General features: G+C 53.1%; 1 protein-coding gene across 5 annotated transcripts in view; it reads left to right on the forward strand.

Annotated features, from left to right (window-relative positions):
- Positions 1-22,759, forward strand: part of OPCML (opioid binding protein/cell adhesion molecule like) — a 305,281-nt gene that overhangs the window by 173,683 nt on the left and 108,839 nt on the right. For 2 of the 5 annotated variants that reach the window (XM_027806802.2, XM_014280748.3), the window contains exon 2: positions 20,977-21,061. In XM_027806802.2, the coding sequence (XP_027662603.1) occupies positions 20,977-21,061 (85 nt within the window). Of the gene's footprint in view, positions 1-19,884; positions 21,062-22,759 lie in introns of those variants that run through there. The other 3 variants (XM_027806804.2, XM_027806801.2, XM_005440220.3) reach the window with 3 other exon arrangements.

The following is a 22,759-nucleotide window of genomic DNA, read 5'->3' on the forward strand; positions in this document are numbered from 1 at the left end:
CGCGCAGGCGACTTTGCAGCACCGGGGAGCTCGGCGTGGCGGCAGCCGAAATCAAAACTGGCAGTTGGGCTTTTGGCATTTAATTTTACATTTCCTCCTGGTCCCAGCAGAACCGTGCAGCGTGTGGATGAAAACAGCTTGTGCCATGCCTGCAGCAGGCATGGCTGGTGCGGTGACCTCCAGCCTGCTGTTCCTCGCTCTTTGTGGTTTTTTAGAGATTTACTGGTTTTCTGGCATTATCGGCCACTTCACACGGGAGGCCTCGCTGCCACTCCTCCCTGCGTGGAGCAGCTATTTCCGAGCTGCTGAGCGCTGTTCTGCTAAATAACACTGCTTGAGTGCGTTTTTCCTCTCCCTCAAACACCAGGAGGACAGCTGAAGGTGTGAAAATGCAGATTAACCCCACGAATTATCCGTCGTAGGATGCGCAGTCAGTTTGTGAGTGCTGGGCTGGCAGGAGGGGGAAGCATCCAGCCTCGATCGCCCCGTTGCTGCACGTCGGATGCGGTGGTTGGCAAATGCTCCCAGCAAAGCTCTTGCAGGGTGGTGGGAAGAGCGTGCCTGTCTACCCTGGTACTCAATGTGGGCTGAAAACAGTGTTATTTGTTTTTTGGACCATGCTGCTTGCAAAGGGGCTGAGGAGGAGGACTGGGGCTTGGGTGAACACCTCACCTGGAGGTGGTGGCTGTGTTTCTGAGCTGGCCTGGTGGTTTTGGTGAGGATCAGACCGGTGTGCTTGCTTTTCCTTTGGAAGCAATGATGCTGCAGCTTGTAGGCTCACTGCAAAGGGTTTGGAGACTGCTGGCCTCAGTCGGTGTCCTTCCTAGGCTCATTTCCAATCCCGGCCTTTTCAAACAAATGCATAACCCTGCACAGGTGTTCTCCGATGGTTTTGCAAAGACGTATATTGCTCTAATTAAAGTTGATATTTTCCCCGCTGAATGCAAAGGCTGTATCTGCTGCCCTCCTGCAGCCGTGCCCCATTCTTTCTGCAAGCTGGGGGGTCTTCCAGCTCCCTGCACTGACAGGAGGAAAAATATTCTTTGTCCATCAAAGGTTGAATCGGAAACCCGTGCCTAGCCTGGCTTGCTTTATTATTTTGTTAAATAGCACAAGTTGCAGCTATAAAGCCCCTGGAAGCCTGTACTAAGCAGGGGCGCTGGGACCAGTGCTAATGGATTGAAGTGAGCGGCTCACCAGCCACAGGGGTGCCCTGGGATTTCCCTTTTGAATCTTATTTACATTCGGACTAACGATAGCTCCCAAGCTTGGCTATAAATAATTTCTCGGAAAGAGTTGTCTAATTAAACGTACAGCAGCAAAGAAAGTACTTTTAACCACAAGGCTGGTGTCCTAATGAACGTAATCACTGGATGGGGACAGCTTAGGAAACAGAACTTGACATCTCCCGGCGGAGGCAGAGAGATGGAGGGGAAACATACTTGGGGAGAATTCCCAATCAATATTTAATTGTGTAGCATGTAATCTGCCTTAGTATTTTTTTTTAAATAAAATTAAAGCCCTGCAGAAACTGGAGAACCTTTAAAGCAGATTTGGGGGGTGTGGGGGGTGTGGAGGGAGGAGACTCATTTTTTACAGCTGTCTGGGGAGGGAAAAACATCTAACTGCCCCTATAGGCTTGCAAATTGTTCTGTAGTTGGCAAAACGGCGTTGACAGCATGGATTTACAGCCTTCTCCCATCCGCCACAGTCTTCCTCCTTTCCTGGTGCCCCAGTTCTGCTGCTTGTAAGCCGGGGAATACAGAATTTCCCCCGGCCCTCACAGATGTCCAGCTGTAGCTCACATCTGGAACGCGTTTTGGGAACAAGAAGAAGTCGAGTTGTCCACAACCAGCCCTGTGCCAAGGTGCTGCACTGCTCAAAGAGGACTGAGCTGGTGGGAATGGGTGATGATGGGCAGAAGCCATGTGCTGCAAGCAGGTGGGCAGGTCGAGCTCGGGAGAGCAGCTGATGCTGAGCTGGGAGGTCTTGGCTGCGTGTGGGAGTAGGTGATGGTGTAAATGCCTGAGGAGTGGCCGGTCCCTTGCAAGATGGACCCACGTTCAGTAGGGCAATGTGTCCCCATCTCTGTGAAGTGTCACACCAGGTGCTGATGGGCCCTTGGGAAAAATCCGTTGTGCAAAAGCATCTAGGGGCTGGCCTGCCTGGGAAGCAGTGGTGCCACTGGGCAGTGGGTGTCCTGCAAGAAACGTGCATGTAGGTAGGGAGTGATGGAGAAGCAGCCGTTGCTGGCACCCATCGGGTTTGTAACAGACTCAGAGCCTGTGTCTGGGGGTGAAACACAGCCAGGCAGCTCCCATGCAGCCTGTGCGCGCCAGCTTGTACGCTGCAGAGTATTTGGACTTGTCAAAAGACTCAGGACACAAAATTAGGGGGCCAACTGGCATAAATCAATGCATCTCCAGTTGGAGCAGAGCTGATTTATGCTGGCAGGCCCATTGTACCTTCCAGCACGGAGCAGGGTGTGGGAATAACACGGCCCTGAAGCATATTCTCCTGGTTTGTAGTGGTGGCCCTAGCAGGGAGATGCAGCGGTGGGATGCTGGTGTCTTTCCTGCCTGTTGCAGCTCAGCCTGCGCTGCCAGCCCTTGGTGAAAGCTGGCTCCATCCCCAGAGAAAACACTCCAGCTCCGCTGCGATTAATCTAATCGGCCACTGGATGTCAATGTTGCCTCATCCAATTACGAGTGGGAAAGTCCTGGATCTTCAAAAAGGGAGAGAATATGCTGCTGTCGGAATAGCGGCGCTTGGATGTTGTTTTCTTCTGCAAAGTTGGCTATTAAGCACCGTAGGGCCATGCGCGAAGGGTCCGAGGAGGAGACGATCATTGCTCTTGTTTTGCTCAGCCAGGGCAGGATTTGATCCAGCCTGCCTAAAGACTAAGCCCTGATTTGGGACGAAAAGCCTCAGCAGAATGAAAAGCTGGCTACAAAGACGTATATCCCCTTCTTCAAGGCACAGCCTGGTGTGTGCTGTGTTGGTGGTGGTTGGCATCAGGCCCTTGTGTGGTGTTCAGGAGGATGGTGATGTGTCCCCCGTGGAGCTGGGAGCAAGGGAGGTTTGAGGACGTCTAGTCAGAAAAGACAGCTCTAGAAGGGGAGGGTTCTCGGCAGCGTGCGAAAGCAGATCGGGATTTAAACATTACAGCCTGGCCTCCTCTCCGTTATCCATCTTCTAGCCAGTCGTGGGGAAGCACAGACAGCAGCTGCATCCTGCCAAGATTCATGATCAAGACCGCCTCTCCCCCACCTCCTCCCTCCTTTCGACAAATATTTTAAATCCCGGCCCAGGTTTGGGAAGCAGGTGCAGCAGCTGGTCTCAGCAGCCTGTCTGCTCGCTCAGGTGGGGCATGGCTGGGGGGAGCCCAAGTCCGTGGGAAGTGGGAGCCCTGAGTTTTGGTGCGGGTCTATGGGTATGGCCCTGCTGGGATGAGCAAGGATGGGGCAAGATGCGCCCCTGTCCTCTCCTGTGTGATCCGTGGTATGAAACCACTTAATATAGACCTCCCCCCAAAGCAGGCCGGGGGTTACAGAAGTCGTGCATGCCCTTTGCTTGGGTAGCACATCCCTGGCAGCAAGATCTGTGGGCTGGTGGGGGCAGTTAAAGGCAGGACGTCGCTCCCCTGAGCTGGCAGCCTGCTGCCTGCCTTTCCTAGCAGTAAAACGGAAGGAAAATGGGCTCGTGGTTTCCATCCCTTTGGAATGATTTTCTCCCCCCTCCACGTTGAGTTCGTTTGAGTGCGTTAATATCTCAAATTTAATGATAAGTCTAACGGAATTCATTTATAAGATAAATAAGATGTTATTAGTACATTAGTAGCAAAAAATGTGCAAGGACACTGCTAATCTAAGGTGAAAATGCCTTCCTGCGTGAAATTTAATTAGCAGATTGTGTTCTATTAGTGACTTTTATGGGGAGTTCATGAAAATGAATACAAATATGATCCAGGCAGCCTCTCCTGCGAAGTGAGAACCTTGCTAACCTCCCCTCCCTCTCCCCACCACGCTGCTGCCAAGAAAGGGAAGTGCCAATGTGTCCGATCCCCTTACCAGAAGAGGACTTTCTGAAGGCAGAAAAGCAGCCCGTGGCCACCTTGCAGCTTAGGGCTGTGGTTAAAGGGCAGCCAGTCTGGCTGTCAAGTAAGCTGAGGAAGCTCACAGCAAGGAAAATGGGGTGGGGGAGTCAGAGATGTCCCGTCTTTCCCCTCTGCCTGAGCAAGCAGCTGGTCAGAGCTGCTTTTCTATGATAGGAGCAGTGATGGTTATGGAGATCTCCCTTCGTGCTTCGAATTTTCTCCCTGGCCAGATGTCCTGCAGCAGTCGGCGCTGGTAGCAGAGGATGCCAGGTCCTGCAGAGGGTCCATCACAGAGATTCAGCGTCAGGCTGCCATGTGCTGGCAGACCTCTGCGTTCGTGCGAGCCTGTTGGCGTGTGGTAGCTGCAGGGAAATGGATCCCATCCAAGAACATCATACATCTTTTAAAGACTTATGGTCCCCTAGCAAGCCGGAGGGTGTTGTGCAGCTGTTCCTGCCAGGCTGTGCTGGAGACCAGCCTGTAGAGATGTGCTGGTGTCCCTTTTCCTCCTGGCTCACCTTGTGGAGCCAGTGCAGCAGGTGCTCCCAGGAAGGAGCCGTGGAGGTGACGTTGACGAGTCATCCTAGGTTTTGTGCTAAACACCAGCGCTTGGGGTGATTCCAGAGCTGGAAAGCATTCCCATGCTGCGTGTGGTTTCAGAACTTTATAGATGACTTAAGAAGGAAAAACATCTTGGCATCAGCAAGAAAAAGAGAAAGAAAGAAAAGGTTTCTCTGTACTTGGTCTTTCCTGGGAAGACTGTCTTGCACACCCTGCTTTGGGAGTAGCTGTCACTGCCACATAGCACACCCCCCCCCCCCAACCCGGTCTAGGACCTTCTGTCCCAGCCACTGTGTGCAGCTATGGGTGATGTCCCTTGGTGGTGCTGCTGGCTCCTTGCTCTTGGGACCAAAATCCAGGGGGAGATTCTACCTCAGCCAGAACCTGTAGCCATACCGCCGTTGGCTCTGGGGTGGCCGGGAGGGCTGGACACTGTGCAACAAGTGGCCCATGCAGACTTTATTTGAAAGTGCTTGTGAGGGTGTTGCAGCTCCAGGGAAGCAGAGGGAGGCTTTGTGTACTGAGAAGTAGCACGAGAGCAGTCGCCCTCCCCTTAGCAGACCTGTCCCATCCCTTGTGTTCATGTAAAATGAATCCAGTGATCCCTGCCAGGTTTTTGAGGCTGGGGCAGAGTCCGTTACTTACCGCTGCCGATGCAGGAGGCATCTGGTGGTGGTTTGAAAGACCCTTCCCTCCTGTCTGCGGGTGCGGGATCCAGCTCTTCCTGATTTCTTTGCTGAACAGAGGTGGAACAGCGAAGCAAATGCACGGGGAGTCATTATTCATGCAGATGATCCTCACAATTCAATAGAGGTAATTAGGGGAATGATGGAGGAAATTAGCACTTTATGCAGGTTTATTAATATTAATAAAATGATTCCATGGTTAAAAATAATAATAATAATATTAATAAATAAAAAAAAACTGCAGAAGAGCTCTGTGCGGCTACTAAATACCAGCCTGCTCCAGGCAGTGATCAGGCAGTGGCTCAAATTAGTCTTCAGAGAGAGGGTTTTTGCTCTCCCTAAAGATGGGATCATAGAAGTCAGAATGGATCGAGGCATATTTGGGGTCACTTCTTGTTTCCCCACTCTTATCTTCCACATTAGGGAGAGGAGCTGTCCTTAAGGCATTGGAAAGTTGAGTGGCTTTCCTTTAATGTGCCAATGGTCTTGAAAATAAGATGTTCCCTGAGAACTGCCTCTGATGCCTGTTGTCCTCTTGCTTCTTCACCTGCTTTGTAGCGGTCCTAGCAAGAAAAAACATTCCCACATCTCCACTTGCCAGAGGCTTGGTGTAATGTGGGTTCCTGGGTCTGCCACGAAGATCTGTTTCCAGTTTGCTCTCTCCGTTGCGTTTCCCATTCCCTCTCACACTGATCCCAGCAGAGGACTGTGGACCACTGCCACCGATGTGCCCGGTGGCCTTGGGAGAGTTGCTCAGCTCTCCGCATGCCAGGTATGCTGGAGAATTTGGAGGAGGTTATTTGCAGAGGGCGAGGAGATTATCAAATTAAAGATGGCACAGAATGGTGTTAATGAAAATACATGACAAATGTATTTAAACATGCAAAAAATTAATTAGAATTTTTAGTATTAGAATATTGTTAAAAGTGCTTACTGAAGCCCTCTGCTTTCTTTAAAGATCAAGGCTTTTTCAGTTTCTTGATGCTAAGAGGAGGATTTGGGGGAAGGAAAGGAATAATTGGTACCAAGTGGCTTCTACAGAGGGCAGTGGGACTTTCGCTTTGGATCTTGGAGCAGGATTAGGCCTGGCTGTACCCAAGGGAATACCTGGCTAGCCTCAATTCTTTTAGGAAGGCATTAATGGGGTTTTGCAGTCATCAAGGCACTTCTTTGCTGGGTAGGAGGGACATCTGCAGAGGTTCGGTGTCAAACTGGGGACCATGCTTTAGTCTGAGGATGGTGGAGGATGGCAGCAGGCTGCTGGCAGCACCAGGAAGGGCAGGGAAGGGCCCAAGCGGGCTGTTGGACTTGCAACTCCTCCATCCGTGGGAGATCCATGCACCTAAAAAACCCACTGGGGGAGCAATGAAAACACGCTCAGAGACCTGCTGAGGTCCCAAGCTGTGTGCTCTCTGCCCTCTCCTCCTCGGCACACCCAGCATCTCCCTGCTTGGGGCACCGGGGAGCTGCGAACACACCGGTAACAGCTCACTCCTGGCTGATCTGATCCTGCTCGGAGCTCCCGAGTTAGAGATGCCGGTCTGGTGGGTGGTGCTAATTCCCAGAGCCTTCTCCATCCATCTTTATTTAAATGGGAACAGATCAGAGCGGTTGAACCCGTTGCTTTAATGAGAGATTCCATTATATTAAGCGGTAATTGCAAAAAGTCAGTTTCTGTAATTAAAAGAAAACCTCAGAGCTAGACATGGTGGCTTTCTGCTGGTGCTTTACATGTGATCTCCAAAGACCTCCGTCCTCAGCATCTTATTGCTGGAGATCTTCATGTCGACCCTGCTTCCATCTCGCGTGCGGGGGGCGAGAGTACCCAACGCTTCGTCTCCTCTCCAGTGAGTTGTTGCTCAGCTCCGGGTCGGGAGCCGGAGGGGTTTCCCTCGCCCACCCACCCGTGTCTCAGGAGCCATGACCAGGGCTGTATATCCTGCACCGAGGTGGCAGAGCTGGTGAGGGGGAGCAAGTATTTCCATTCCAGGGGAATCTGCAGGGCTGGAGGTTTTAATTGACGGAGCGGGGAAGCAACCCTATCTCCCAACTTGTAAACTAAGCAGATCTGGTCGGGAACTGTCACCACAGGAGAAGAAATCTGAAATCTCTGGGGCTGTGTATGCAGATTAATTTTTCTGACTGTGTCTCTACTTAAAAGTAAGGAGCTGATGAAAATGCTTAGGGCATTTTAAATGGACACAGCAGAGATCTGATTCGGCTCCAGTGAAATCTGTAACAGATTTTATTGGGTGTTGGCTCACTCTAAACTCACTAACACCAGAGTTTAGCGCACGGCTGAAAAATAAATGGGATCCTTCTCCTTATTAACTGAAAATATTCTTAGATAAAGGAGAAGTAACAGTCTTTTTAAAATTGTTATTTGATTTGGGTGGGTTGGAACGCAGGAGAGCAAGGAGGTTGGTAATGCTGAGGTGAGACGCTGGAGTGCTTGCTCCCCACCTTGATGCAGGGTGCAGGTGGGCTCGCACCAAACTCAGGATGGGTCACTTCTCCAAGTGATGGAAACCCTCCAGAGGTGAAGTGGACCTTGAAAGGCATCCAGGGATGTCTGTGTGTTAGTCAGGCTCCCTGCAAGAATGCAAACTGACCATGTGAGAGATTACAGGACAAGGCTCATTTTAAGATGATTTTTAAAAGAAGAAGAACCCAACGTGAACCTCCCTTGGGCATGAATTAAGACAACTCCAGGCCTAATTTTGCTCCTGGTCTTTGCCTCTGTATCCTTGAAGCAGCTGAGCTGGGTGTGCCTGGTTTCTCCCCGGCAGTGTGCAAGGCGAGCCTGGGGAACCCTTGCAGAAAATCTCTTTGAAATAAACTGTGACCCCGCAGCTGTCAACCTGCGGTGCATCCCATTCCAGGACACGCCGGCTGTGGGGGTTCATTTAGGGGCAAAAGCAGGCGAGATGCATGGTGACCTCTCCCTGGCACAAGGATGGGGATGCGGGTGTGTTTGCCTCCCCAGTTCTGCAAAGACCCTGTTTGCTTTCCTTCTCCTCCTGGCATCTCTGCCTCTTCCAGCAGGCAGGAGCGGAGAGCTGCCCCATCCGTGAGATGTTTTGAAGGCTTCTGGGTGGTGGCTGCTTGTCTCAGGAGAGCGGGTGCGTGTGTAGGTGCAAAAATGAGTGTGTCAAGGCAGAGACAGGCTCCTGGGCTCACCGGGGTGACGGTGGACAGAATGAGGGGTGCGTTGCTCCTCGGTGCATCTCCTGTGAGGGTGGTGGAGCCATTTGGGACACTGCAAAGCGAGGTGCTTCTCTCACGCTGCAAGGCACGAGAAAGGGAGAAGGAAGGTTTTGGATCTCACGTCTGTCTCTGCATGATGAGCTCCCTCAGCCGTTTCTCCAAAGTAGGATGTCTGGACCAGGCACACCATCCAAGGGAGCAAATGTAATTCCCTTGGTTTTATTTGGAGGGACTCAGACAGAGTAGCGTGTGCTCCGTCGTGATGTGGTTCAGTGGAGAAAGACATGCCAGGGTGGTCAGCCAGCCTCGTGAGACACCCTCCTGCTCTGGCATCAGCCATCTGATTTCAGGGGAGGTTTTTAAGCACGCGGATTGCAGCCACAGTAGGTAGATACAGGGGAAGTTGCTCCTTTTCTACTCTTTTCAGGAACATAGGGAATGCCCCAGAGCATTGCCCCGTAAGAAATTAATAAAGCTGGGTTTGGTGACTAATTGAGGACTGGGCAACTGTGAGTGCGTTTGCATATGCCTCCGTGACGCACAGCATCCAGATCCTCAGGGCTGTGGTGTGAAGGGAGGAACTGTGGATGGACAGGAGAGGGAAAGCCACCCCAGCTTTCCCCGTCTTCCCTTCCTGCCTCCCCTGGATTTCAGCTGCGTGAGTTTTTCACACCGTGCGTTGGAAACAATATCTTGGTGGAGCCTTGGAGCCATTTGTTTTCCGTTTAATTGGCTAGTGTGGAGAAAACAACGAAGGGAAGTCGTGCAGGGGAAGTTCTCATCGGTGCTGTTTTTGGCAACAGTCACAACATCCTAAATTTATTTATTTAATTGCATTATTAAAAGTATAAATAAAAATAAATCCAGTAGAGCAGCCGGATCTATGCTTTGCATCTCTAAAATAGAACCATAAATGCCACGGAGCACTGGGGGAATGATTTATTAGCCTGTTATCGTGAGTGACTGGGACGCTTTCGATGGAGTCCTTGCTAATTTCTAACAGCTGCATTAAATCACAGATGCTATCAGCTATTACAAAATAATCACCCAGCGGTCTGCAAACCAGCACGAGCCCAGGGTCAGCGCTGGAGCCCTTCATTTGTTTCACATCTCAGCCCCTCCGATTCCTGCGAGGGTGGGAAATAAATAGGACTTGTAGCGGCCTCATTTTATCATCCAGGAGTTGACAATAAATAAAACCTCTATAAAACTTTTTCTTAAAGGAGTTTGGACTGGAATTTGCAACGAGAGGAAACCTTGTTTTGCGCTTAAGTATGGCGGTGTGATGTCAGGACTCCTGGGTCCTATTTCTGGCTCTGAAAGGGAGCTTGCGTTTGCTGATTTATCGGGCAGACGGAGGATTTCAGGGTTTCGTCTGCAAATGGAGCTGGAAGGAAGAGAGAAAGTCCTGTGGCATTTAGGGACGTCTGTCTTGGCTCCTCCGCCTTCGCTCCTTGGTGCTGTTTCAGACAAGTCACTTAAATTTCCCTACAGCTTGACTGCCTTCCTCTCGTTTGACAAATAACGTGTGTGTTTATGTGGCTGGGCTCCGGAGGGGGTTAATACTTGGCCTGGAAATCTCTTTAGAAGTGCCAATTTGTAGCAACAGAGAAACAACAATGAATAGGAGAGGCTGCGAGGTCCAGAAGAAGTGAGCAAGCGGCTGCTTATCAGGATGGTGGCTCGCAGAGCCAGCCGCGATAGGAGGGCTAGTCTTAAAGGGTGAAGGAGATGGGAAGGGAAAAAAAAAATCAAAAAAAATAATCAAGCAGTTAGGAAGAAAATGCTGCCCATCTGCAACACTCGTATTTTTCTTGACAGTTTTGCTTTATGTTAGAACAGCTGCTTAACATGACAAATGCTGGCTTTAATAACAAGGTACATGAGGAGATGCAGGCTGGGCGGGCAAGTGATGGAGCTCTCTGGCTCGTTGTGCTGCCTGATGCTCGTACCTGGGGATGAATAACCTTGGGCAGGGTGACCCTGGTGTCTTGCACCGACCTTCTGCAGCTTGAGAAGATCATTTTGGAACCTGTTTCGGGAACAGTCGTGGTTTTGCAGTGGTGTCTCCTTGTTTGAACTGGTGGGCCTGAATATGGCAGAAGGAGCCTCAGGGCTATTTGTTGGTGGAGTTACCAGCTCCTGGTAGAAGCTTAGCTTACTCCAGAGCCATGTGTCCATGGGGAATGTTGCATGGAGCTATGCTTTGGAGGGCCCCTGGGCTTCCAAGGTGGCCTTGGGCAGCTCTCTCCTTTCTCCAAAGGTACTTGGGTTCCTTTGTCTTTTCCTGCCTCGTTATTCTCTCTGCAAAATGGGTAACGGGCTTTGCAGCTTGCAGGTTGTTTCCTTACTGCGGTATCGGAGATTGTCGGGTTGTCAGCAACCTGGAGATAGCAGGGTTTGCTGACAGCAAGCAGAACTGAGGCAGTGCTGTGTACAGAAGCCTTGCTCAGCCTTTGAAACTGCAGTCAAACCCTCCCCCAAGGTTACTCTTCCTCATAAAGCATGCTTAGTTTTGTTTGCTGCAAACCTCGATTTTAATCCCAGAATCCAGACAGAGCTGGGCTTTGAAGAGAATTGGGTTGGAGTCAGAAGTGAATGGCTCAGACCAGGCTGACTCTAAAAGATGAATTAAAACTGACCTAGGAAGATGGAGATGTTCACATCTGCACCCTGGCTTTGCAACTTGCATATTTATCTCATTGTGCCCAATACCACTGGGAATAAATCAGCACGGAGCAGATCTGCTGGTTCGGATAGCGGGGGACCTGCACTGGTGTCTGCCCACAGCTCAAATCAAACTGCCAGGGAAGTTTTCCCAAGCCTGCAGGAACCCGATCCTTCCCTCACCTAATGGGGTTTTTTCCCCTCCCTTCAGCCCTTAGAAGCAAGGATTTCAAAGGTGAAAAAAACCCCATCTGCACTGGCCACAGAGGGGAAAGACTGAAAATACTGAGAATTTTTATTTCTCCTGGGACTTGCAGCCCGTGAAGCCTGAGTAGTTCAGACAGGCTGAGAATAAGTGTTTAGACCTTTCCCTGCTTAACACGACTGCCAAACCTGCCCAGCAGCAGCACGGTGCTGAGCGTGCAGGGGCAAGGATGGGGAACAGGGGTGTTTTTCTCCCCAGTTCTGCAAAGACCCTCCCCTGCTCCCAGTCCTCCGGCCTCTGCCTCCTCCAGCAGGCAGGAGCTGAGAGCTCCCAAGCCAGCTGCCCCATCAGCGAGATGCTCCTGAAGGCTCCTGCGTGGTGGCTGCTTGCCTTGGGAGAGCGAGTGTGTCTGTAGGTGTGAAAATGAGCGTGTGAAGGCAGAGGCAGGCTTCTGGGCTTGCCCAGGGTGGTGGTAGACAGGGCAAGGGGTGCGTTGCTGCGTGGTGAAAACCACGGGGCCATTGAGGACCCTCTTGCTTGACAGCAGAGGACCATATTGGTGAGGATGAGGAGTACATGGTGGGCAGGTAGAGCTCAAAGCGCAGTGCTTCAGCTCTCATGCTGCAGGGCACGAGCCTTGCTTGCAGGGGAATACAGCTTTTCAAGCTCCCATTCATCTCGATGTAGCTAGGCGTAGTTTTCTCTTCCTCCCTCCCTCTTTATCTTTGAATTTTACTATCCTGGCCATTTTGCTGATACCAAGGCAGGTCTGAGCCTTGGTCCTGGCTGGCAAACCTGCAGGGCACCAGGATCTGCAGTCGGTTACGTCTGCATTGCACGGGGCTGGGTTGGCTGGGGGATGTGTGGTCCTCGTGCCGCTGAGCAGGGGAGTAGGCTGTGTCAGCCCAGCCAGCTCCGTGGCAGGCTCTTGTGTCACCCAGGTGTGAAAGATGCCAGTACACACTGAGGATAATAGCGTGATACGATTTTCCTTTCTTTCACCTTCTAAATGTGTGCTGGGGCCACTGTTACTGAGCCTCCCAGGACAGCCAAGAGCATGGTGTTTCCTTCTTCCAGCATCTAGTGTAGGTTGCACAACTGCGCTCTGATCATTTCGAGGTCTCTGTATTTCGTAAATAAGCCTGGAGGCCAGGCAGTGGCTTCGCGTTTAGAAACAGGATAGACAGAGCGATGTGATATCTACTTATTTGGCCTTTTACTGGTTCAGTTAAGAGCTCACAAAACACTTTGCAAGCGTCTATGAAATGAGGCTTGTAATGCTCCCAGGAGAGGGAAGAAATGTTCCTGCTCCACTTGGCAGGTGGGTGAAGCTGCGGGGCTCGAGAGGCTCGCTGCCTTGCCTGCAGTCAGGGTGAGACTGTGGTAGGTGCAGGAGTAAATCCCAGCTCCTCTTTTCCATTTCTAGTCTGTAATGGCTTGTAAGACTCAAGTGCACGTTGCATGCCCAGACTCAGCAATGCCAAGCCATCTGTGGTCAAAATCCCCCTTTTTTGGTGTTTCTCCTGTTCCTGGACTGACTTGGGAATGTGGTTGTGCCTCCAAACCTTGTCCCAGTGAGAAGTCATTAGGTGGGACGTAAACATGGTACTGATGATAGAGAAACTACATCAAAGCCAGCCTGGCCCCTTTGCTGTCAGAGCTCCCTCCCATCTGCACATCTTTCTGGAACTCCTCCATCTCAGAGATACCTTCAGGTCTGTCCACGCTCCTGGCCCCTTGGACCTTGGGGTGCCTCAGCTGGAGACCACCAGCCTGTGCATGGCCTCTTCCTGGTTGCTTCTCTCTTGCCTCTGTCTTTGTGGTTCAGGTTCAGCTTGCGGCACTGGAACGTTTGCTGCGGCTTTTGCTAAACTCAGACCTCCTCCCATCACCGAGTCAGGCTCGTTCGTAGGGTTTGGGATGAACCCGAGATGCTCATGCATGGTGGGCACCCAAGTGTGTGTATGGCCCTTGGCTTTCTCTAGGCTGGTAGATGATTTTGCAGAGGTGAGTGTATGTGATACTTGTGCTCCTGCTCTGCCCTGGGCAAGAGGGCTGTGTCCCTCCCTCTGCAGAAAAGCTATGTCGGTTTTTTGGGCTCCCCCCCAGTCTCTGGGGCTGGGAAGATGGGGTACATGCACCGTGCTGCACCGTGGCTCCATCAGCACCCGCTCTTCAACAGCAGCACCCCAACATCACCTCCCATCTCCTATGCTCACCTTGGGGCTGGAGGGATGCCCTTAGAGGTGGCAGTGGGGGGAAGCGGGGCCATCGCCCTGCCCCGTGCTCGGCCATGCCCGGCCTGCCTCTCTGTTGGTAACCTGCTTTCCCTCCCTTCCCCCTCAACAGGGCTTTGGGCCTTGGGTGGATGGAGCAGTTCCCCCGTCCCCTGCAGCTCAGAAGGTTCAGAGCAAGAAGGGACATTTTGCAACCTCAAACCTTGCCCACCCTGCCCTTGTCTGGGGGGGCGGGGGGAATGGGCTCTGTCACCCACCCTACAGCTCCGTCCCCATGCACGGTGGCTGTCCCCAGCAGCCCTCAAGCTGCAGCGCGCCCAGGTACCCGTAACACCCTCGGGTTCCCCTGAGCAACCCATGTCCTTGGGGGTGATAGTGAAGCAGGTGGGCTTTTAATTGCTGCTCACTGTCCCAGGGGGGTTTGGCCTCATCCTGCCCAGGGGCAAAGCCATGCAGGGGTGGAGGCTGGCTGCCTCCCTCCCTCTTCCCTCAGGTTCTGTGGGGCTGGAGCCTCCCAGGTGCTGCAAATTGCCTGCACCCTATAATTCAGGGGCAGGCAGCGACTACCTACATCCTCTTCCCACCCCTGAATAAATTTGCCTGAGTGGGATGCGCTTGCAGGTGCCTTCAAGCCCCCCTCGCTTGGCCCTATGGATCAGTGCAAGCTGTAAGTCCCCTCCAGATTTTTCCCTCTGCTTCCCAGGGACGTGGGAAACTTGGGAATGGGCTCCTGGAAGCATCTCTTTGGCAAATGCCAGCAGGGACTATGTAATGCACTGGGGTTGGTTTTTTTTTGTTTGTTTTTTTTTGGTTTTTTTGGTTTTTTTGTGTGTGCTGTTTGGCAGTTGGCTGGCAATTTTTTTTTTTTTTTTTTTTTTTTTGCAGGCTGAACTTTGGTGTGTTTTGATATGGAAATGTTTTGGCAATGAAGCAAAATGTCACATGTCTGTAATGCCCCCACCCCCACCCCACACCCTTTCCCTGGAGAGTCAGGTTTTAAGGGAAGGATAGCATGGGATTTGAAAACTTGCCCAAATGCACTAAATACCAACAGGAATGGCAACACAAAAATCTTGGCAACGCAAAGAAAATCTTAACATTTTGCTTTCCTTAGTTAAAAAAAAATAATATATATATATATAAAAAATTAAATTCCTGGATCTTTGTCAGAAATGCTGCTGGAAAATGAAATCCTTGCCTTTCAAGCTTTTTGGGCGATGTTGTGACGGCTCCGCATGGTTCTGCTGTTCCCGAGTGTCCCAGCCCCTTCAAGGTTTCCTTGAGCAGCGCAGGGTGTTTGCAGAGTTGATATTTTTGCTTTAATATTTGGTGTAATGAGGGAGGCTGCTTTTAACTCTGCAAGGTGGGTGTCTTCAGAGCTGCCTCCTTTTTGAAATTCAGTTGTCAGGTTTACACGCAGTTTAAGCGTGCCATATGTCTCTGGTTCAGTGGAGGATTTTAGCTGCACGCTGAGCATTAAGTGTAAAGTAATCCCGGTAAAATCCGCAGCCATGGCCGTGCAGCTGGGTGGGTGTTGCAGGTCCTCCTGAAGCACGACCTGCCTCGCCATGCTGTCGGCGTGACTCCAGGCTGGGTTTCCATCTTCTTGGAAGGATTTTATGGAAGAAGGGAAGATTTGTTCATGCATTTAGGGCACAGGGATGGTGTTGGAAGGGCTACCTGGGCGTTGACTGCTAAACCAGTCCAGCAGTTGGGTGTTAGCGAGGAGCTGGAGTCTTGAGTTTGCATTTTCTGCCCAGGCGAGCTCAAGCACTGCGATCAATTTGAAGAATAGGCTGCATTTTTTTCACAATTACCTCAGCAGGGTTTTTTTTTTTTTTTTTTGCTAAATTCATGCGATAAAATGCATTAAATGTAACAGCACGGAAAATAAAAGTTCGGTTTGCAGAGGGAGCCTGATTTAGTGTGAAGATAAAACAAGATAAAACAACTGGAAAAATTAAGTGGGGATAAATAAATTCTGCCAGAGAGGCAGGGATGACAGAGGGGGAGAGCTGCATGCGTGCCATCGGCCAGGCAGCGGTCAGTGCAGCTGTGAATGGCTTTCCTAAGGTTTACATCCCGCGAAGGGGGTGATGCTTTGCCATACCCCCCCTCCCCCACACAGGCAGATAGATGCTCAGCTTTATCCTGGGACTGTGAGATGTGATTCTCCCTGCTGTGCCACTTTGCATGGGGTGTTCGTGCTGCTCCTGCCCATGCACAGTGCTCTCCATGCATGCTCTCTTTTTCGGGTGAAGAAATGAGAATATTCGGCAGCAAATGGGAAAAGCAAGAAGCAGGGTGGCGGGGCGTGGGGGAAGGTGTCGGGATGGATTGCCAAATATGCTGGGTAAAAATTAGCAGCTGCAAGTGTGCAAGAGAAAAGGTGGAGAAGAGAGGGGGTAGGGACAGATGGAGAGAAGGAGGGAGAGAAAGAGGAGGTGGGAGAGAAGGGAGGAGGGGATAATAGTGCAGAAAGATATTAGTTAAAAATCTTATAGCCACAAGCCCAGACGCCATCTGTATGTAGCAGGATACCAACAAGACACAGCGCTCTCTATTCACCATGGAGGTGTTACATATATCTTGGCCAGATCGCGTGGCCAAGATGTTCAGGATTAGAAATTTCACATGCCCCAGGAGAGAGGTGCCTTAAAAGAGCCCTGTTTTCAGAAAGCTGTCTGGAAGCCGGGGACTGGAAAGGAGCTGTTGTCTTTGAAAAAGCTTCTCTGGGGTTTCCAGAGGGAGATCTGGAGAACTTCCACTTCCACTAGTGCTGGAGGGCAAATCCCTGGGAGCAAGGATTAGCTCTTTGATTAAACAAGCCCAGCTCCTCCAAGGACTGCTCTCCCCTACAGCTCTGCTGGGTTGTTGCTTTCTGGGTGAAGCATTAACTCCTTCAGTTGCAAACAAGGCTGAATGGCGTAGAGACACCAAAGTGCATCTTGGAAAAAGAAAAGAAGAAAAGCAAGTTGTATCTTTCCTTTAAGATTTAGTTTTCTTTGCCTGCTGAGGACTGTGCTTTTCCCCTTTGAGAAGGACACGGCGGTTTGGTGGGCCCTTCATGGGAGAAGCTGCTGTTGTGGGGTGAAGTGGATGCCCCACTCTTGGCCGTGTTCAAGGCCAGGTTGAACGTGGCTTTGGGCAACCTGCTTTAGTGGAAGGTGTCCCTGCTGATGGCAGGGGGGTTGGAACTAGGTGACCTTTAAGGTCCCTTCCATCCCAAACCATTCTGTGATTCTATGAAGTGCACGTCGCTGGTACAGCTGTGTCCATGCTTGATAGCGCTCCCCTACCCAGTCAGGGTGCTTGTGGGAAGGCCATAGCTTATGAATATCCGTGTCTTGTTGAAAAGGAGTTAGAAATACTCTTTGGGGCTCTTCTGGAACCGGCAGTGTCCCAAAGGATGCTCATGAGTGGGGAGGTGACTTGCTGGCCAAGTGCATCAGGTCCCGGTGGTGCTGCAGTCTCCCCATCTCTCACCACTAATCTCAAGGGAGCTGGGTTCACCTCCTGCTGCACAGAGGGCATCTCAGCATGATGAGATGGGGAGAATAATCTGGGAGTGACAGGGAGGCTGGAGAATCAAATCCAGGCTGGCTGTCCGTAGGTCCTGGTGGCTGCAGGCTGCTCCCCAGCATGTTGCCGGAGCAGGAGCAGCGCTGCCTCTGAGCTGCTCTGTGGCCCCCGGGCTCTGGTCCCTCACTAATTACTTCCAGGCCTGTTCTCTTGACATTTGCAAGCTCCTGATTAGAGCAATGAGGGAGAAATCTCTGAGGGAGATGGAGGCCAAACTGCACCACTAATAAAAGCTGAGATTGACAATCGGCTAGGAGGCGAGAGACGGGGAGGTGGAGGGACTCGTCCTTGCAGTCTCAGTTTCTTTCTGAGCCTCTGGGATGATGAGAGAAGGTCAGGGCTTGTTAACGTCACCATGAGGAGCAGCATCCGCCACTGCCATATGCCTGATGCCCCCAGGGCCTGTGCCAGCCTCTGTGTCCCTCTCAGCTAGACGATATTTTTAGACACGGACCTGAACTGAAGCCACCTGCATGACTACCCCATACAATCTCAGGTCTGCAAACTGTCTGGGTATGAAAGCAGCTCTGCTTTTGTCTGCTGACTTCGTGTTTGCATCCAGATTTTGTAGCCTCTTGGCTTTTGAGTTCTTTTTCCCTTGCCCTTTTCTCCCCCATATCCTGGCTTGCTGCCTTTGTTTGATGGCAGTGTGCTCCCTCAGGAGGTAGTAAACCAGGGCAATGGGACCGGGAGATATTTGTGCTGGGGTGGTCCAGAAGATGGGGACAGGAGAGGCTGCTCTGGCTGCCTGTACCCTCTGTCAGATGCCCAAAGCATCCTTGGGGATGAGCGCAGTTGAGACGAGATGATCTCCAGAGGTCCCTTCCAACCATGACCATTCTTTGTGTGATTCTGTGCAGACGTATCTCCGGCAGTCTCCTGCATAGCTGTTCCTGGCTGTTGGGTCCCTACCCAGTTAGGCAGGTTTCTGTTACGTAAATATGTGTAACATTTGCTTTCCAGCCCTCTCTTTCCCCTCCCCGATGCCCCATATAAGCTTACCTGTGCCCAGCTGTCTGTTGCAGCCAGTTTAGCTATCTGTCTATCTGTCTATGCCTTTACATCTGTTCGTGTAGCTATGTCTCCCCAGCCTCCTCAGAGGCTTTCTGAGGCAGACAGCCTTTTTTTTCCCCCCTTTAAATCTCCCTTTTCCTGAATTGCACTGGCTCTGGCAGGCTTTCTGCTACGTACACTCTACGTCTACAGCTTCCTATCCCAAGGGGTAAACACAATCTTCCCCGGCAGAGCTTCTGGTCCCTGCAACATCCACCCCCCTGTAGCTCACCCTGCTGCTGGACGAGGCTCAGCAGCACCTGGGGCCAGGCTGTCTCACTGGTGGGGAGCTGCAACGGGTTTATGCTGACTCCTTTCTGCTGCTGCTCCCTCCCTGCCAGCAGACACAGTTCCTCTGTGCCAGGATGGGAACAGATTGGGAAGGAGATGGGGGTGTCCTTCCTCTCCATCCTTCCCCCCGAAGGATGCCTGGCATTGAAGCAGCCAGCCTTGCATGTTCAGGGTTAAGCCAACTTTTCAGCAGCTGAAAGGCTTTCTTTCTGACGGAAAACTCAGCCCTGCTTTTCTCTGTGCTTCCCTCTGCTCCTAGCCTGTCCTATTTATCCAAACTGCAGTGAGCATCCCTCTGGTGCCTGCAGCCATAGCCGGTGCCTGGAGCCAGCACGCATCCCTGCAGTGCTAGCCGGTGGCTAGCAGTGTTTTCAGGGTCGCTGTGTGCCACTGCCATATCCAAAGGACCTGCTATGCTGCTAATTGGGCTTGGGATCACTGGAAAACCCTTGCAAAACCTCTGTATTAGCTTTAGCAGCTGTGTTTGGGTCTCTGGATGAGCTTGGGGCTCCAAAATAGTAAAACTTTCGCTGGTCAGGATGCTCCTCCTCTGGTCCCTGGAAGGGGCAGAGCTGCCCAGGATATATTCTGTAGAAGAGGCAGATGCCCTTTGGAGGAAGGCACCCAACCGAGGTCCAGCCTGGTTTGGCTTGGGTAGGAGGAATGTACAGCACACTGCAGGGAGATGGCAGCGTGAGGCTGATTTTCTTTTGTAGGCACAGGCACAGATGTGTCTGGATGGTCACTGAGGTCTTGATGCCCTCAGTTGCTCTTGGAGGAGGTAAATGGTGGTCTCTGCGTGCCTCCAAAGCAGGAAAGCTGTTGTTGATGTCAGGTGCTGTCCTGTTGTGAGTGGTGGGGTGGAAAGCCTTTGGGCTTTCGACTGCAACGATCTCTGTGTCAGGGAGCGGGGACAGCGGGGCCAGGGCAGGGAGATACTCTGGAGCTCCCTTCCAGCCTACACAATCCCGTGGGACAAGCCCGTGGTGGCAGGACACCGTTCTTCACTACCTTGCCTGCAGGCTGGTCCCAACCCCTCTCTGCTACCCGCTGCCTCGCATGCAGCGGGGTGGGAGATGCATCAACAGGTGGATGCAGGGAAAGATGCAGCGGTTGGGGCGGGAAGGGAGCCAGCACCCTGCTGCTCTTGGGGGGCTGCGGGGCGAGCGTGCCCTGCATGAGAAGAGTCCCCTCTGCGCGGGGGGTGAAATGGTTAAAGGGGGGTGGGGGTGGTCCCTTTGGCTAGTGGGAGCTTCGGTGCCTCTGCTCGCCGAGCGCGGTGCGGCAAGAGTTAAAGGCTGGCGTGTGAAGTGTGCGCCGCTCGGCTGGGCTCCCCGCCCGCTCGCCCGTGTGCGGGTGCTGGGTGCGTGCGGGTGTGCGGGAGCCAAAGTGCCGGTCAGTGATGGAGCCGCTGCCATGACAACCCCGGGCAGTCCGCCTGCGCGCCGCCCAGGGATGCTGCCGGCCAGCCGCGCCGGCGGGGCTGGGATGCTGCCGCCGCCTCGCCCGCTCCCCCGCGCCCCGGCCGCCCCGCTCTGCGCCTGAGCGGCACCGGGGGGCTCCGGCACCCACCCCGAGCCCCCCGGCTGGGCCGGCCCGGGGGGGCTCCGGACAGCCACTTCGCAAAGCCGAGGAGCATCGCTGGCTCTGCCTCGCGTCCGGGCGCCGAGGACCTCGCCTGCAGCTCCGCGGGGAAGTTTCGATCTTGCGACAGAATCGGCATTTTGGGGAGCTTTTGGGGTGGTGGTTTTTTTTTTCCGTCTTCGTTTTCCTTTTCCCTCTGTTATTTACACAAAAGAGCAACAGCCGGCGAACAACCCAACTCCGAGCCCGTTTTGCTCCCCCAGCCTTTTTTTATGGCCGCCCTCCCTTTCCTGCCAGAGACACTTACGTTTCCTCCTTGGGTTATAAACTTTTGATGCCAGATCTCCGCAGCGTGTGCCCAACTGAATCTTAAAGTAGCGTCTCGAGCAGCCACACATCTGTGACCTTCATCTCTTGCTCTGCACCTTCTCTCCTCCTCTTCCTCCTCCCCCCCGGCCCTCCCGTCCTCCTCCCTCACCCAAGGATACTGGGGACTCCCTCCGGATGCCGCTCGGCAGGCTCAGTGCTCGCAGGCTGCCTTGCCGGGGGCTCTCCTGATCTCCGTGGAGCTCCGCATCGCTCGCCCCGGTGGTTTTGCTCCCCCCCGTCCCCACACACACGCACCCCCTCCCTCCTCTTCCCCCCCCCCCCTTCCCCCCACTTTTCGCTCCTGGTGGCCTTGTTGGGTGTGATTTTGCCTGTTGGAAAAGTCACTGCTGCGCAGGATGGGGGTCGGTGGGTGCTTAGCCCTGCCCTGGAGGTGCCTAGTCGTCCTCTGTCTCAGGCTGCTCTTCCTTGTGCCCGCAGGAGTGCCCGTGCGCAGCGGAGATGCCACCTTCCCCAAAGCTATGGACAACGTGACTGTGCGGCAAGGGGAGAGTGCCACGCTCAGGTAGGAGCAGCTGGATTTCTGCCTTGGGGGGGCATGGTGGTGGTGGTGGGGTTGGTCCTGGCTGCGGCTCTCAGGGGATGCTGTGCGCCGAATGGGGCTGCCCGGAGGGTCCTGGGACCCACTGGACACTTTGCATGTGTCCCAGGGGCTCTTCCCCATCGTGGCAGAGCGGTCTGGGGGGGACCGATGTGCTGGTGCTGTGTGGCAGGGAGCAGGGCTGCAGGGCTGGCAACCTCCCGTCGGTGCTGGCGGGGGGCTGCGGGTGCCAGACGAGGAGCTGACAAAGGGGCTTAGGTGGCAGACAGTGAGTTAGTGCTGCCTGATGCTCCTGAAGTTGTCTCCGTGCGTGTGCCTGTGTGGGAGGGGAGGGGGGGTCCACACCGCCTGCACCGATGCCAGCCTGCATTGCCAGCGGGTTTCCAGGGCTGCGATGCCTCCGAGGTGTCAGTGTTTTGCCTTGATCACTTTATAGTCTCTGCACGAATCTGTTAATATCAAATCAATCTTTTACTCCAGGGGTGCATCTTATGAATTCTGATGGATGCTTTACCTTACGCTGTTTGCTGTAGGAGCAATGCAGGCAGCTTATATGCAGATGGGCCACTTCTATGCTGCACAATACAGCAGAGCATCCCTTTTCATTCCCTGAATGAGTTACAGGTGTACATGGTGCATTACCCATGTAGGGTAGCAGCTCTCAACAGACATCGCAGCAGCGTGGCCAGATGAGCAGATAGCAGCTCAGCCTTTTTCGGAGGGCGGCGGGGAGTCAGCTGGCGGCTGGGGCTTTGGGTCGTGCTGTGCGTGCTTCGGGCAGCCCAGGGAGGACCTGAGCCAGTTAATCCGGCTGGGCAAACAACCCTGGGAGCTGGGGGAGAAGCACTGGTGACGGTGGGGCTTGAGCCTGGAGTGAGTGAGTCTGGAGGAGTTAGTCTGCTTGCTTTCCCTGCAATAGCAAGTGGCGTGTGCCCCCCCCACGAGGCTGGCTGCTCCCTCCCTCAGACCTGGAGTACCAGGGCTGCAGCAGAGAGCAGCTGCTCTTCCCGAAGCCAAGCACAGGGATGGCACGGGCGAGCAGTGTGTCACGCTCTCCGCTAGCCGCCGAGCCGTTGCAGGGATGGGGAGCTTACACTGGTTTGAGCAGAGGGTGCTGCGCTCACGTGGGAGACAGAGGCATGAGGCTGGCAGGGTCAGGCAGGCTTTCTGTGGCTCGGTGGTCTTTGTAGAGGGGAAATATTTGGTGCATAACGTGATGGTGTGAAAAAACAGGCTCTGGCTTGAGGGCTCGGTGAGTTCCGTGCTGCTGAGAAAGGCGTTGGTTGCTTGTCTGTCTGCTTCCCGGCACGGCGCCTGCTGGACTTTGGGATGTCCTGGGTGTGTCCCTATTCCTCCGTCCCAGCCTGGGACCCACTGGGACACCCTTGCCATCACCCCATGTAACTGGGGGCCGTGGCACAGCAGGAGAGCAGAGGGCACATTTCCTTATGCTCTTCATAATTGAACTGCAATGATGATTAGCTTGAGCTGGAGTGAGCAAGGCAGTTTAAAGAGAAGACAGTCCCCCGGAGAGATGCCTTTGGCCTTGGTGCTCTTTTCCTCAGTGTCTGAATTTGTCTCCCTGGTGAAGTGTGGGGTTTGGGGCTCTCCAAGGCAATGCTCGTGGAGGTGCGAGCAGGATGGGTGCCTGCTGTGGTCGAG

The sequence above is a fragment of the Falco cherrug genome, chromosome 17 (assembly GCF_023634085.1).
Source record: "Falco cherrug isolate bFalChe1 chromosome 17, bFalChe1.pri, whole genome shotgun sequence".
NCBI classification, from domain to species: domain Eukaryota; kingdom Metazoa; phylum Chordata; class Aves; order Falconiformes; family Falconidae; genus Falco; species Falco cherrug.